We start from the raw sequence: 16,513 nt of genomic DNA, 5'->3' as shown, positions 1-16,513 counted from the left end.
GGTTAGCTGTCTTAGCCAGGTTTTCACCTTTACTTACCTTTATCAACAACCAATAAAATGTTGTATACATTTCCCATCAGTAGACCTGGATGAATAACTGAAATGTGCGCATTTGTTAAAAATACCGTAACTAACCATAATAGAAAACGTTTGAGAAAAAGTCTCAAATTATAATGAGAAAACTGGTTGACTATATTTGATGTTAAGTTTATCATATGAAAGGATGTATGCCATTGGGAAATCACCTTTCCAGTGGCTAAACCAATTTTTTTATTTATATCTGAAGCTTTCAAGTTTTAAGGCAGACAAAGCGGTTGATAAATAGACTGCTACACAACATTTTCATCTCCGAGCTTTTTTTCACAAATATAAGCCTTCTTTAGCAGTTTACACTTGGGAGTAATGTCTCCAATATTGTGAACTTTGTTCATCTTCATTCAAATGTATATTTGATGCACTAAAATAAAAACCCTCCCTCAGGTAAATCCACTATTTATTCCCACACTCTAATAGTTTAAATGCATTTCTTTGCATTTGCATTCAGTGTACTGACACAAACAAAAACAATGTTCCCAAAGAGTTAATGGTTATTGTTTTTAAAGTTTAACTACATTTGAATGAAATCATCTCTTTGTTGTATACATTTGTCCTATCAATCTGCTGGAATTAATGGTCCTGTTTGCAGAGACAAATGTTTTGGCAATAACAACATGTGTGTAAAACGTTAAATTTTATTCGGATTTTAATGGTACAATACCAATACTGCAGTCATATAACTTGCGCTATTTGAAAGAATGGAGTATTAATTTATGGATGCTTTATTTACTCATTTAAAAGTATTATAAGAATAAATTAATGGTATTGATACTATGATTAAAAAACTCTTATTTGTTAATAAAAAAAGTAGTTTTTTTAACAGACTAAAATAAAACACAAAATGAAAATCAGTCTCCGTGTGACTATGACTAGCTAGACATACTATTTGCACAATTAAAGTCACTAAATTGCAACACCATGTTGCAAAGGTTAAATTGAAGTAATATTTAAATTTGATTCAAAGAACTCATATCTGTCGTTTTTTACCTCTAAGCTTTTATTTGTCAGCAATTCGGACATTTATTGAAGCTTTCATGTTATAAAGTATTTCTCTGGACCCAGTTGTGATAGCTTTAGGTCACAGACAAACCAGTTTCTTAAGCCATTTCCTTATCATGTAAGCTTGCACAAATATGTAAAAGTTTTTTCTAGATTTACTTATGAATGTCATTAACAGTGGGGAACCAAAGTTCAGCTTTTAAATTAAAATATAAAATGGATGACATAAACATGGTTTCTTTGTTTGGTGAACACGTGTCCAGGCTGTGGTCTTCAAGTTCAAGGTCATTTTGGTCAAGATCAACTATAAATAGATTCAAAGCATGTTTGCTCTGAAATTCAGACGCTATTTTATATAATCGACTTCAGATTGTATCTATTCATGGTGAATTTGTGAAATAAGTGTATGACATATATACAATTTAATATCTATTATGTTGAGTAATGGTTATTTTATCAGCTTTCATAATATATACTAAATATAGCAAATTCATTGTTGAAGTAGCAACATAATGTTCAACCTGATGTATCTCAATGATAGTGTACCAGTTTATGGATTGACACATATTAGGCATGGGTACAGATTTGTTATTTAGAAGGGGCAGAATGTATGTCAACAAATGGAAGGGACTACTTTTTTGGGCGAAAAGACTTGTCAATGTGTAAATCCAGAGGATTTTTTATTTCCCCCACTATAGTAGTGGGGGACATATTGTTTTTGCCCTGTCTGTTGGTTGGTCTGTTGGTTGGTCTGTTGGTTTGCGCCAGCTTTAACATTTGCAATAACTTTTGCAATATTGAAGATAGCAACTTGATATTTGGCATGCATATGTATCTCATGGAACTGCACATTTTGAGTGGTGAAAGGTCAAGGTCAAGGTCATCCTTCAAGGTCAAAGGTCAAATATATGGGTCAAAATCGCTCATTTAATGTACACTTTTGCAATATTTCAATATTCAAGATAGCAACTTGATATTTGGCATGCATGTGTATCTCATGGAGCTGCACATTTTGAGTGGTGAAAGGTCAAGGTTAAGGTCATCCTTCAAGGTCAAATATATGGGTCAAAATTGCTCATGTAATGTCACTTCTGCAATATTGAAGCTTCATCCTTCAAGGTCAAACGTCATATACGGGGACATCTTGTTTCTTTTCTTTTTGAGTGTATGTTAAACTGCTATAAAGTTATGACAAAAATGAAAAGGAACCATTGGGCAAAAGTTGCATACATCAGAAAAATATATTATTTGAGAGTAATTTTACTTCACAAATAAAATAAATTGTTTCACTGAATTGTGATTGAAAAATGTTAAATGTTAGCAAATTTAAGGAGTGGGGGGGGGGTAGGCTTACACCATTTTTGCCCCCTCTTAATGGACCTATGCATTTTATCAATATAAGATTGTTTGAATACCCTCAACCTCTATAGAAAGACTTGTAATCTCGTTAATGCATCTGATTTGAACTTTAACATCTCTAGAGAGTTGTATATTAAAATACATACACAAGACTTGGTTAGGAAATACAAATTTAATTACATGATTAACTTGCTATTTTTAAAATCCTGATAAGAAAATATTTTTATCCCAACGCTTTTGTATTGATCTCCACGTCTGTCCTTGCCTCTATGTGCGACGGTGAGGGCGACGGAATTTTGATCTGACCTTAAAAGTTATGGTAAATAAATGTGTAAAATGGGTAAAAAACATGTGACGCACATGATAATAACTTTTTACCCATGGGTCAGATCAAAATTCCAAATAGTGCACTGTCGCACAAATGCTCATAGCTACCATGTGTGCAAGTTTCTAGGTTCTAGTGCTAACAGTGTAGGAGGTGATAGTGGACAACCACACCCATCCAAAATTTTGTTTTAACATAACTTCCATAACTAGACCATACATGTCCACATCACCCACCCCAGGGCCATTGATAAAGGTGAAGGCAGCTTGGTTCCCATCCTCTTTCAAATTTATAGAGAGGTCCACGGGTACTACTTCCCTGTACCCCCAATTTTTTTTCCTACCCTAAATTGTTCGTACCCAATTTCTTTTTCGTACCCAATTTTTGTTTGTATCCAAAATGTTTCGTACCCAATTTTGTTTCTTACCCAAATTTTTTTTCCTACCCACATTTTTTTTGGCACAATTTTTTTGTACCCCAAATTTTCGTACCCAAAATTTTGTTTTAACATAACTTCTTAATTTATTCACCAATTGACTTCAAATTAATACTGAACATCTCTTATGACAACACGGTCTATCTCGACCATCCATGTCCACATTACCCACCCCGGGGCCCAACATAGGCCTTGCCCACCCAAAATTGCCTTTTGATATAACAAGGGGATACGCGTCGGCCTCTGCTGCGCCACTTCTAGTTAAAATTGTGTTTGAATCCTTGAATTAAACATTTTAGACCAAATTTATCTATATTTATGCATGCTGGCAAATTTAACTTCAGCCCTGCTTGTTGAACAGTATTAAAGCATAGCAGAGAAGTCTCACAGTCTGACTATATTTTTTATGCTTATGTAAGGTTTGAATGTATTTAACCAATTGGGCTGTGCTCTGTGAAAAAGGGGTTTAATGCATGTGCATAAAGTGTCGTCCCAGATTAGCCTGTGCAGTCTGCACAGGCTAATCAGGGATGACACATTCCGCTTTTATTATATTTTTCATTTCAAGAAAGTCTAGCTTTTCTTAGCAAAAATCAAGTTTAGGCGGAAAGTGTCCCTCCTTGAATTGGCATGTATGGACTGAACAGGCTAATCTGGGATGACACTTTATTCACATGCATTAAACCCCCTTTTCACAGAACACTGCTCAATTGTATCAACTAACTGGGTCAACGTAGCAAACAAAATACGTTCTCTTTTGTTTATAATAGTTTTATCGCTTAACATTTGATGTGTCAGTTAAATGCTTGGATAAAATTCAGATTAATTTAAATATGATTGAACCTGTTATTAGACAACAGTAAGCCACTTTCTAGTGCAAGTGTTGTACTGACCCACTCAAATTAAGATTTAAAAAATCATTATCTCTGATGAAATTATAGATAAATTATGTTAAATATATTTTAGCCAGCCTCCGGGAAGAGAAATCTTAATACATGTTTGTAAAGTTTTGTGCCAGATATGCCTGAGCAGTCTGCAACAAATGTCTCATAGTGTGCCGTTTGAAGTCTCATAGTGTGTGGTTTGAAGTCTCATAGTGTGCGGTTTGAAGTTTCATAGTGTGCGGTTTGAAGTCTCATAGTGTGCGGTTTGAAGTCTCATAGTGTGCGGTTTGAAGTCTCATAGTGTGCGGTTTGAAGTCTCATAGTGTGCGGTTTGAAGTCTCATAGTGTGTGGTTTGAAGTCTCATAGTGTGTGGTTTGAAGTCTCATAGTGTGTGGTTTGAAGTCTCATAGTGTGCGGTTTGAAGTCTCATAGTGTGCAGTTTGAAGTTTCATAGTGTGCGGTTTGAAGTCTCATAGTGTGCGGTTTGAGTTCTCATAGTGTGCGGTTTGAAGTCTCATAGTGTGTGGTTTGAAGTCTCAAAGTGTGTGGTTTGAAGTCTCATAGCCAATGTGGGGTCAGTGTGCAACAAATCTCTCATAGTGTGTGGTTTGAAGTCTCATAGTGTGCGGTTTGAAGTCTCATAGCCAATGTGGGGTCAGTCTGCAACAAATGTCTCATAGTGTGCAGTTTGAAGTCTCATAGTGTGCGGTTTGAAGTCTCATAGCCAATGTGGGGTCAGTCTGCAACAAATGTCTCATAGTGTGTGGTTTGAAGTCTCATAGCCAATGTGGGGTCAGTCTGCAACAAATGTCTCATAGTGTGCGGTTTGAAGTCTCATAGCCAATGTGTGGTCAGTCTGCAACAAATGTCTCATAGTGTGCGGTTTGAAGTCATATAGCCAATGTGAGGTCAGTCTGCAACAAATGTCTCATAGTGTGTGGTTTGAAGTCTCATAGCCAATGTGTGGTCAGTCTGCAACAAATGTCTCATAGTGTGCGGTTTGAAGTCTCATAGTGTGCGGTTTGAAGTCTCATAGCCAATGTGGGGTCAGTCTGCAACAAATGTCTCATAGTGTGCGGTTTGAAGTCTCATAGCCAATGTGTGGTCAGTCTACAATAAATTTCTCATAGTGTGCGGTTTGAAGTCTCATAGCCAATGTGTGGTTAGAAGTGACATTTTTTCATGTTGTTGACAGACGTCATAGAACATTCTTGAGTATTTGAAGATATTCGTAAGATCAGATATTAAGAAAATTTGCCACTCATTTTCAAAATTTAACTTCCTTGAGGTGCATCAAGTTAAAGGATAAAAACATCCCATTGTGATCATGTACGTAAGGTTTATAGCAAATGATAAAGTATCTAAAATGTCAATGTTTAATCGCACGTTGATATTAGGCCACGTGATTGGTGGCACGTTGATATTAGGCCACGTGATTGGTGAAGAAGCCTAGATGTAGATTGCTCCAGTTCTTTGCCAGTTCAGTCTATTACATTTTGAGCGAAGTGTAACCGCAAGATTGGGCTGGAATGTTCTGTCATAGTGTGGAAGAAGGTAGTCAAGATACATGTACATGTATTCTGCACTTACTGATAACTATGTGTATATATAGAGGTAGATAAAGATCTTATTGTCTATATTGTGAAAATCAAAGCGCTGAAGGCACTGAAGATGTTCGCTATTGCATAATTTAACACGCAATTCATTTTTCAAAATCAATCGCAAGTTTGAAATGAACACACGCCATTCAACTTTAAAAAGTGTGTGTCATAGCGCACGGGTCGAGTTTTGTGTGCACTTTTTATCATCCTTATTATTTCATAGAAATAACTAAGACAAAATAAAAACAGCATGCTTTTTTGGAAGTTCTGAAAGCAAAGAAAGTATGATGAAAATGGTAATGAGAACTTAATATAAAGAAAATTTGCAGTCACCATCATATTAAAGGAATATTTTTTCTAATATCAAATGACTATCTCACCAAGAATATAAATTCATAATGAAAGTTCCGTGTACAAAACTTTTGATTTTTGACACCATATACAAATTCAAAATATACAATAATCTTCGTATCTTGTATATGGAGGAATAAAAGTATATAAACATTGCTGTTTATGCTTTACTTGTTACCCGAGCAGTTCACACGGTGTCAACAACGCTAACATAAACATAGGTATAGAGCACTAATGCGCTTTTAGGCGAAGCTGTTTCAGTTTTCATCTTAGTGACTTTAACATAACGCCAACAGACACGCATGAATATTTTCGAATATTTAATAAGCTGATTCGAGTTACAACCTCTGAATTTTTGCTACATCACTGCGTATGTGCTCAATTCAAAGGATGTAGCACTGTTCAGTGTAAGGAATTCCGGACTACTCTCTGTATGCTCAAACGACACAAATTGTGGCCCTGTTACAATTACGCGTTACAATCCATCTCGCAGAATTTCAATTTCGCCTCCAAGATGAGAAAACAATCATTAGCGAAATAGTATAGTGTCACGATAAGAGAAAATCGTTTAATTATCATACCACAATGTTTGCCGTACTTGGTCAGCACGTCTGGAAATCATTCCTTAATGCGTCGATAGGCTGCCATTATTAACAAGTTTGCTATTTTGAATTCAATTTTGTATCAAAAAGCATTGTTTTTAAATGTGGGATTTTCAATTCGCAATGAGATTTGTAATGACCCTCGTCATGCGAAAATGGGTCTTATTCCATATGCGCCCATCATATAAATAGCCCACTCAGCTATCCCTCCTTCTGGTAAGGAGAACATAACATATTGAGTGATTTTAAAGCGAACAGCGTCGCCTATGGCCTGACTGCGCAAGAGCACATGTTGGGTTTAACAAACGCTTGCCGAAACGCATAAGACCCATTTTCGCATGACGGCGCTATTGACGTGTGATTTAAATGTGACGAAAGAAAACTGCGTTTAAATCAAATATAAACATACGATATATTTCGATAATGAAGAAAGATACTCATAACAAGGCATATGAGGACACATATGAAGTGCTCTCCCGTAGTAAATTTTTTATTTACTCACACTAATGTGTGGTTTGACAATGCTAACACACATTTCATGCGGTGAATATGCAGCTTACAAGTGAAAAACACAACACAATAGTTTAACTTTTGTTTAATTGTATTCAATTATTTAGAAAAGTAAATAGCTAACTTTATTTCAAAGTCGGCGTATACGCCGACTACATTTTTAAAAGACATGTATTGTTATAAATATATTTAATATAATATATTTAGTTGTTTTCGGTTTTAGCGATTATAAAGCATTTTCGAGGTAGCCTATAGTATGCCTGAGTAATTGATGAACTCATATCCAACTGTCAATGTATTGAGAACTGTGAATATAAACAAGCTAACCCTTCTACTAAGCTTCTACTATTGCGTTGCTAGCACCCGTAAATACAAAAGATCGCCGCTATGTGTTGAGAACCAAGAACGCTTTCCAGAAATACCCGATGTAGTAGCTTCAACGAGGTTATGAAACAGGTCATTCGTATTATTATTATAAATTATTTGTTATATTCGGGTTAAGCGATTATGATTTTTTTTAAGTCTATCATATCGCTGAAGTTATTGTTGAACTTATGTTCAACGTTTTATAAATTGAGAATATAAATAAGCGTCAACTTTTTCCCAAATCTCTCAATTTACGACCTGTACTAGGTCATTGAGTTTTATGTGAGAGCGTAACCTATTGCGTTGTTATCGCCCGTAAACTTTCCTTTGTTTATCGACAGGCGCATCTATTAATAGCCTCATATCATGAATGCCAAAACACCCGCGAAAAAGAACCACGTGACCAAATAGGACGCTAAACGCAAATACCATGCGACTACGACTTTAATTATGTAAGAACGCTCCGCAATTCCTCTGAAGCCGGGGCCTTGTGATTGCTTTTACGTAAAGAATTGACCTCTAACTGAAGTAAGCAAAGGAAACGCAGCACCTAATTGACCCATTCCTTCTATGTGCGAAGGCAGATTGAATTTTACTAATGTACGGTTTGCCTATTATAACACACATTATACTGCGGTAAATATGCGACTAAAAGTAAAAAACACTATAATTAAACTTTTGTTTTTAATTAAGTTATTTAGAAACCAAAATTCCAAACCTTATTTCAAAACAGCAAGACTACATTTTTTAGAGAATATTCTTGTTATATTTAAATGTTTTTTAACAGTTTCAGCGATAATGAATCATTTTTATGTTGTCTATCGTATCCCGGTAATAATTGTTGAACTCGTGGTCAACGTGTTATTAATTGAGACCTGTGAATATAAACAAGCGTAACCTTATACTAGTGCGTAATTCTCACCCGGACTCCCCTTTGTTTATCGCCAGCCTCAGATTTATGAATGAGATGAGCGAAAATACTACGTCACGCAGACGCAGCAGAAAGTGGACTATTTTAATCATTCATAAACAATCTCCTCCGCGACACGTGCAATACGATCATTGTTTTTTTTATTCTTTTCTATAAAACACCATTCGAAACTATTGCATTTAACACGATATTAATATAATGTTTCCATTTGTGAATAAACATAATTGGAGAACTCAAACCTCTTGCATAAATTATACAACTCTTTCTTCGCGCGTAGTGTAAGCGGGAATTGGGCTAATCATACCCAGGCCGTATCGACCTGAATTTTACATTAAGCACATTAGACGGTCGCTAAAGCGACCATCTAAAAAAGATGATGATACAAACAAGAGCAGACCCAGAGAGATACATTTCGTGTATGCCCATGACCCCCTTAATTTTTTGGCCATACATTTATAATTGAGCATGTAATATAATGGAATTATATGCTTATTTCTTTTGAGGATTGCTGCGGTTGCAAACAAATTTTGTAATATATGAGCCGTGCTCTGTAAAAAAAGGGGGTTTAATGCAAGTGTGTAAAACCCTGCGAAACGTTTTAGAACTGGTCTATAAAATCTCTAGAATTGTACTGGAACAAATGACTAGAAGTGTTCTAGAATCATCCTTAAAATGGTCTAGAAAGATTCAAGAACAGTTGTTGAATGTTAAATGAGAATAATTTGTAGAACAAATAGTTCTAAAACAGTTCTGAAAGTTTGTTCTAGAACAATTCTTGAACCATTGTTCTAGATCTATTCCAGAATTGTTCTTGTATATATTTCCAGAACTGTTTTAGAACAATTGTTCTAGAAATTATTCTCATTTAATGTTCAATAACTGTTCTTGAATTGTTCTAGACCATTTTAAGGATTATTCCAGAACACTTCTAGTCATTTGTTCCAGTACAATTCTAGTAATTTTATAGAACTGTTCCTTAAGAATTCTAGAACATTTTCCCTGGCTGCCTATGGTATAAGACCTATATTCGCATGACTGGGCTCATTTGAGATACAACAAATATATTTTTTTAGATATAATTTCTTAATAAAATAATCCAAACAAAATATCTTAAAAGATTAATGTGTCTATGTCTATGATACAAATATTGATGATCTTTTTTATTATTGTTTGAACTTTTATAATATAAATGTGGTAGAAAATACTCCTATATAGTCCATTAAAATACAACACATACTGACAATAAAGTCAAATATGTATAGCTTATTCCATTAAAAAATTATTTGCTTGATAGAAATTATACTTTCATCTGAAAATGCTGGAATATTTATTTGCCTCACACAACTAAAATAGCAATCTAAAGTGCTGGTGTCATGATTTTATTATTCCCTTTGCACATTTGAAATTTTCAAGACAATTTTTAATCTCTCGAAAAGGAAATTTTTCATTTCAGTACGGCTATACTTTGAGAGTAATGCATACATGCCATAATTTTTCAGACCAATTCCGGGACATTGAGTTAAATTGTCCGGGACTTTTACCGATTTTCGGGGACATGTATAAAATGTAGCGATATTTATAGACATATGCATTTTTGGTACGTTTTTTTTTGTTTCACATCGTTAATTGCAAAAGTTCGAAAGCCACTTATTAAATCTATTAAAGTCAAATTAAACATTACTACTTCCGTTACTAGATACAAGCCACGTGTTTTCAGTTAGGCGTTCTAAACATAGATGGTTACGTCACTGCGTTATTGTTATTAAGACCGGTGTGTAACGCGTAGTTGTTGATACGCCTTTATTCATTTATAACATTTATATAATAAAAAATACATCAATACAGTACCGTTAGATCGTCAACTCAAATCAATTCACAATACATACAACCAATCACAATAAAACAAATACAACAAAACAGTACCGGTAGATCGTCAACTTAAAATCCGGACAGGATGACGTTTTTATATGCTTACTTTTTTACTCAACTTCTTTGTCGGTTAAACGTGCGAACATAAACTGCTTTTAATTTTTTAATCAGCGATGTTGGACTTCAGATGTGTGAACAACTATCATTTGCCCTTACGCAGCGGGAAATAATGACGTAGTAGATAAAAGTCAATTAACAACCACATTAAACAATGCCGCCTTTTCGGTTTGACCGCGAACGTGAGACAATCGATATGATAACAGGACCCTTGTTAATTGATCGATTTTGACACGTAGTGTAGTCTGCCTATTCGGGTAGGCATTGTCATGGAGACGCTGCAGATATACACAGATTTGAGGTGCAGTTAAGCCTTAGATAAGGTACATGTATGTATGGATTTTGTAAATTCCGGGACATTTGACAGATTTCCGGGACAGCGGGACAAGTTCTTCATTTCCGGGACTGTCCCGGACAATCCGGGACGTATGGCATGTATGAGTAATGTCAGCATTTAACAAGATTTTTTACAAGTTTGTGGTGTTTCTTGTTGACAGATTTACAGATTTGCGTAGGAACATTGTAAAATATTGGTTTTCAGAATATAAACCAGCCCACATATGAATGGCAGCTGCTCAATAAGACTTGAACCATCTGGCTTCCATGATTTAATCAGTACATAAACACTCTTGGATTTATTTTAGGTTATCTTGGAGTTGTATCATGAAAAGCACACTTTAAGATAAGATTAACGCTTAAAATGAAATTAAGGGTACTGTGCTAGCCCAGTCAAATAAGCCATGCTCAAAAAAGGAAATGAACAAACTTTAGATATCATGAGGTGAGAACAACCAATGAGAAAACAAACATGGTAACACCATAAAAACAGGTTTTCAACAAGATTCAAGTTTAAATTGACCTAGAAGTTAATTAAGTGTTGTCCCAGATTATGCTGTGCAGTCCACACAGGCTAATCATGGACGATTAAACTTTCCACCTAAACTGGATTTTTGCTAAGAAGAAACTTTCTTTAAACAGAAAATATCATACAAGCAAAAAGTGTCGTCCGTGATTAGCCTGTGTGGACTGCACAGGCTAATTTAGGACGGCACTTTATGCCTATGCATTAAACCCCCTTTTCACTGAGCTTGGCCAATATGTTTTAATACAATTGGATTTATAAGCCTACTTACATCTTTCCCTCGTATGTATTATAAAAATATTTCAGTAATAAAATGCAACAGTCAAAGGCCAAGTGTAATATAATTCTCATTGAATACAAAGAAATCAACATTCTTTACTTATCAATGCCTAAAAATCTGCCTTCCATCACACAGACTGTTTCATAATATCAATGTTGGCAACAGACTGGCTGTTTCTTGTCTTTAAGCAAATATCTGGGACCATTCTGGAACAGATTATAATCCATTCTACAACCTTCTGGAACCTTTCCTGTCTGATCATGGAGTTAAAAAAACATTTGCCTCAAAATCATGAAAGTTCTTAAATTTGGACACCCAATTAAATTTTGGGATGTTTGGAAAAATTGCAACAGTTTTTTATGTTCTGGAACCTGTCACTATTTTAGAAGTAATTTTCGAAAGCCTTTTAAAGGCTTCAAAATATTCAATCCAACCAGAATTGCAGAAGTGGAAGAGTTTTGGTCCACTCACGAGTGGAAAAAACGTAAAAAAGACTTGCAGACTTGCAGAAGGTTTTCCAAGATGCCCGGAGTCCCTAGCGACGGGGTCAAGTGTATCCCTCATACAAATCTTGGACATCTTTGTAGAGCTTCCGTCTTGCTTTCTGCATCCTGCAGATTTTGCTGGAGTGGATAAAACAATCCAAAATATTTGCGGAAGACTTTCTGAATGTATTGAGGCAGTATCTATGGCCTCTGGAATATAACTAATAATTCATCAAACAACCAGAAACCAAAGTTGAACATTCAGTGTCCAAATTTTGAAACTTTAAACATATTGAACTTCTGTATGATAACAATGGGATGAAGCTGAACTAGTTTTCTAAAATATATATCAATAATATTCATTTTTTTGTATCAATTTTGGGAAGAAAAGTTGGTATAATATTTTATGATAGTACTTTACAAGTTGCCAAATAACCAATTGCTCCACCAACTTATTTTTCATTTATGAAACGCTTACTCTCATACTAAAAAAACTCCGTTTGTAGGATCTCGTGGTTGCAATAAACAGTATCTGATTGTTTGTTTTGTGAAATTGATTGAAAGCATGCTTGTGGTCAATTTAACCCTTTCCCACTCAGAAGCAAAGTGAACATGGTCATGTGCAAACAGCATAAAACCAGAACAGCCTGTGAGTAACTCACAATACTGTTCAGGTATTATGCTGTTTTCTGCTCATCAGTATCTAAGGGTTATAAAGGATCTAGTAAAAAAGGTACGTAAAATACGTATCTAAGTGGTAAAGGGTTAATAAATTGGGTGAAAGATATGCCTTGACACTCAGTTCAACCAACCCAATTGTCTTTTTATTCTTGAGCGTTCTTTATCATTGTTCATTTATCAGTCTAATGTTTCTTATTTATGTAAGATATGACAACTACATATTAGATGTATTGTAATCAAAACATTTAGTGTTACATGTAAACTTAAAACATTGTGTGTACCAATTACTGACTTGCAATCTACAGTTTTGATGTTATTGTTCTATTTTAAGCTCTTGGTCAAGGAAGCGATATCTCATATAAATCGGATGACCATAGTGCAAACATGTGACATGCTTTTGAAACACGTGAAATCTTCATCAGCTGTCTCAAGTTATAATCACTGTCCGCTTATGCCTTGACAGTTATTATTAAATATTTTACAATTTAACCTGTGTATGATACATTTGACCCATTTATTTAAAAGGTTATTATGCTATTCTTTGTTTGACATTTCGGGCTTTGGGTCTCATAAATCAAAGCTCTTTAACCCATTTACCACTTAGATATGTATTTTGATGTCCCTTGGAAAGATAGATTTAATTAAAGACCTTTCTTACTAGAAGTTTTAAAGGCTTCATTTCCAACCTTAAGATACTGATGAGGAGCAAACAGCATCAAACTAGAACAGCCTGTTGCATAGACATTTCCACTTTGCTTCTGAGAGGGAAAGGTTTAAAGGGTTGGGCATATAATAGCCACTATGTCTGTCCACATTCCAATATGTTATCAATGTTTCATATCACATTGCATTTTGTTTTCCATGTGTTTGTTTGTTTGTGTTTGTTTATTTGTTTAGATTTGAGTCGTTTTCTTTAGTTTTTCTGTCATATCATGACAATCAGTTAACCCTTTCCCACTCAGAAGCAAAGTGGCAATGGCTATGTGCAAACAGCATAAAACCAGAACAGCCTGCGAGTAACTTACAGTCTGTTCAGGTTTTATGCTGTTTGCTGCTCATCAGTATCTTAGGGATGGAAATGAAGCTTTTAAAACTTGAATCTAGTAAGAAAGGTCTTTAATTAAATGTAAGTTTCTAAGGGTATAACTGTGTCAAAATACGCATCTAAGTGGATAAGGTTAAAGACACTGGTTTATCAGTAGTAAGTACACATTCTAATGCTAGCAATTACTGACAACACACATACTTGAATCAGAGGTAAGGGAGAGGTAAGGGAGAAATGATCATATTGGTATACACATGTTTTTTGTCCATTTTTTCAGGTCACATTCTCGATGACCAGGACCTCGTGGACACCCTGCAGCAGAGCAAGGGCATGGCGGGTGAGATCTATGACAGAATCAAGCAATCTGAGGACACAGAGAAACGGCTCAACCTCGCTAGGAAGAAATACCTGCCAGTAAGAGATTCTCTTTAAGTGTGTTAACCCTTTCCCCCATGGGAAACGAAGTGAAAATGGCTTTTACAACCAGCATAAAACCAGAACAGCCTGGGAGTAACTCGTAGTCTGTTCAGGGTTTATGCTGTTTGCTGCACAACAGTATCTAAGGGTTGGAAATGAAGCCTTTAAAACATGTATTGAGTAAGAAAGGTCTTAAATTAAACTTTCTAGGGACAACAAAAGCGTTAAAATACATATCTAAGTTGTAAAGGCTTAATTTGGTATTTTAAGCTCCACTGGCCAAAGACCAGCGGGGCTTATGTCATGGTCCAGTGTCCGTCATGTGTGCGTCCGTGCGTTAACTTTTTTTTAAACATCTTCTTCTCCTAAACTACTGGTCCAATTCTGATGAAATTTATCAGGAATGTTCCTGTGGTGAACCTCTTTTAAATTTGTTCAAATTATGCCCCTGGGGTCAAATTTGACCCTGCCCCGGGAGGTCAAAAAATTGAAAATTTGCTTATATAAGGCCTATTTTGTGCAAACTTTATAAATCTTCTTGTTCATAACCATTGGGCCTAGGGCTATCAAATTTGGTATGTAGTGACATCTTATAGTCCTCTACCAAGTTTGTTCAAATTATGCCCCTTGGGTCAAATTTGACCCTGCCCCGGGGGGTCAAAAAATTGAAAATTTGCTTATATAAGGCCTATTTTGTGCAAACTTTAAAAATCTTCTCGTCCATAACCATTGGGCCTAGGGCTACCAATTTTGCTATGTAGTGACATCTTATAGTCCTCTACCAAGTCTGTTCAAATTATGCCCCTGGGGTTAAATTTGACCCTGCCCCGGGGGGTCAAAAAATTGAAAATTTGCTTATATAAGGCCTATTTTGTGCAAACTTTAAAAATCTTCTTGTCCATAACCATTGGGCGTAGGGCTACCAAATTTGGTATGTAGTGACATCTTATAGTCCTCTACCAAGTTTGTTCAAATTATGCCCCTGGGGTCAAATTTGACCCTGCCCCAAGGGATTAAAAAATTGAAAATTTGCTTATATAAGGCCTATTTTGTGCAAACTTTAAAAATCTTCTTGTCCATAACCATTGGGCGTAGGGCTACCAAATTTGCTATGTAGTGACATCTTATAGTCCTCTACCAAGTTTGTTCAAATTATGCCCCTGGGGTCAAATTTGACCCTGCCCCGGGGGGTTAAAAAATTGAAAATTTGCTTATATAAGGCCTATTGTGTGCAAACTTTAAAAATCTTCTTGTCAATAACCATTGGGCCTAGGGCTACCAATTTTGCTATGTAGTGACATCTTATAGTCCTCTACCAAGTTTGTTCAAATTATGCCCCTGGGGTCAAATTTGACCATGCCCCGGGGGGTTAAAAAATTGAAAATTTGCTTATATAAGGCCTTTTTTGTGCAAACTTTAAAAATCTACTTGTCCATAACCATTAGGCCTAGGGCTACCAAATTTGCTATGTAGTGACATCTTATAGTCCTCTACCAAGTTTGTTCAAATTATGCCCCTGGGGTCAAATTTGACCCTGCCCCCGGGGGGTCAAAAAATTGAACATTTGCTTATATAAGGCCTATTTTGTGAAAACTTTAAAAATCTTCTTGTCCATAACCATAGGGCCAAGGTCTACCAAATTTTGTATGTAGTGACATCTTATAGTCCTCTTCCAAGTTTGTTCAAATTATGCCCCTTGGTCAAATTTGACCCTGCCTCGGGGGGTAAAAAAATTGAAAATTTGCTAATATAAGGCCTATTTTGTGAAAACTTTAAAAATCTTCTCGTCCATAACCATTGGGCTTACGGCTACCAAATGTGGTATGTAGTGACATCTTATAGTCCTCTACCAAGTTTGTTCAAATTATGCCCCTGGGGTCAAATTTGACCCTGCCCTGGGGGGTCAAACAATCAAAAATTTGCTTATATAAGGCCTATTTTGTGCAAACTTTAAAAGGCTTCTTGTCCATAACCGTATGGCATAGGGCTACCAAATTTTGTATGTAATGACATCTTATAGTCCTCTACCAAGTTTGTTCAAATTAAGCCCCTGGGATCAAATTTGACCTTTCCCCAGGGGTCACAAAATTGAACATATGCTTATATTGGGCCCATTTTGTGCAAACTATAAAAAATCTTCTTGTCCATAACCATTGGGCCTATTTCTACCAAATTCGGTAGGTAGTGACATCTAATAGTTCTCTACTAAGTTTGTTCAAATTATGCCCCTGGGAACAAATTTGACCTTGCCCCAGGGGTCACAAAAAAGAACATGCTTAAATAAGGCCTATTTTGT

The 16,513-nt window shown here is 35.7% G+C and overlaps 1 protein-coding gene across 1 annotated transcript in view; it reads left to right on the top strand.

Moving 5' to 3' along the window:
- LOC127874702 (dynein axonemal heavy chain 6-like) overlaps nt 1–16,513 on the top strand; it is a 279,888-nt gene that overhangs the window by 207,342 nt on the left and 56,033 nt on the right. Inside the window, 1 exon segment of the mRNA XM_052419240.1 lies at nt 14,078–14,214. Within this exon segment, the coding sequence (XP_052275200.1) occupies nt 14,078–14,214 (137 nt within the window).

Source organism: Dreissena polymorpha, chromosome 3, assembly GCF_020536995.1.
Source record: "Dreissena polymorpha isolate Duluth1 chromosome 3, UMN_Dpol_1.0, whole genome shotgun sequence".
Lineage (NCBI taxonomy): Eukaryota > Metazoa > Mollusca > Bivalvia > Myida > Dreissenidae > Dreissena > Dreissena polymorpha.
This window is presented reverse-complemented; position numbering and strand designations above follow the sequence as displayed.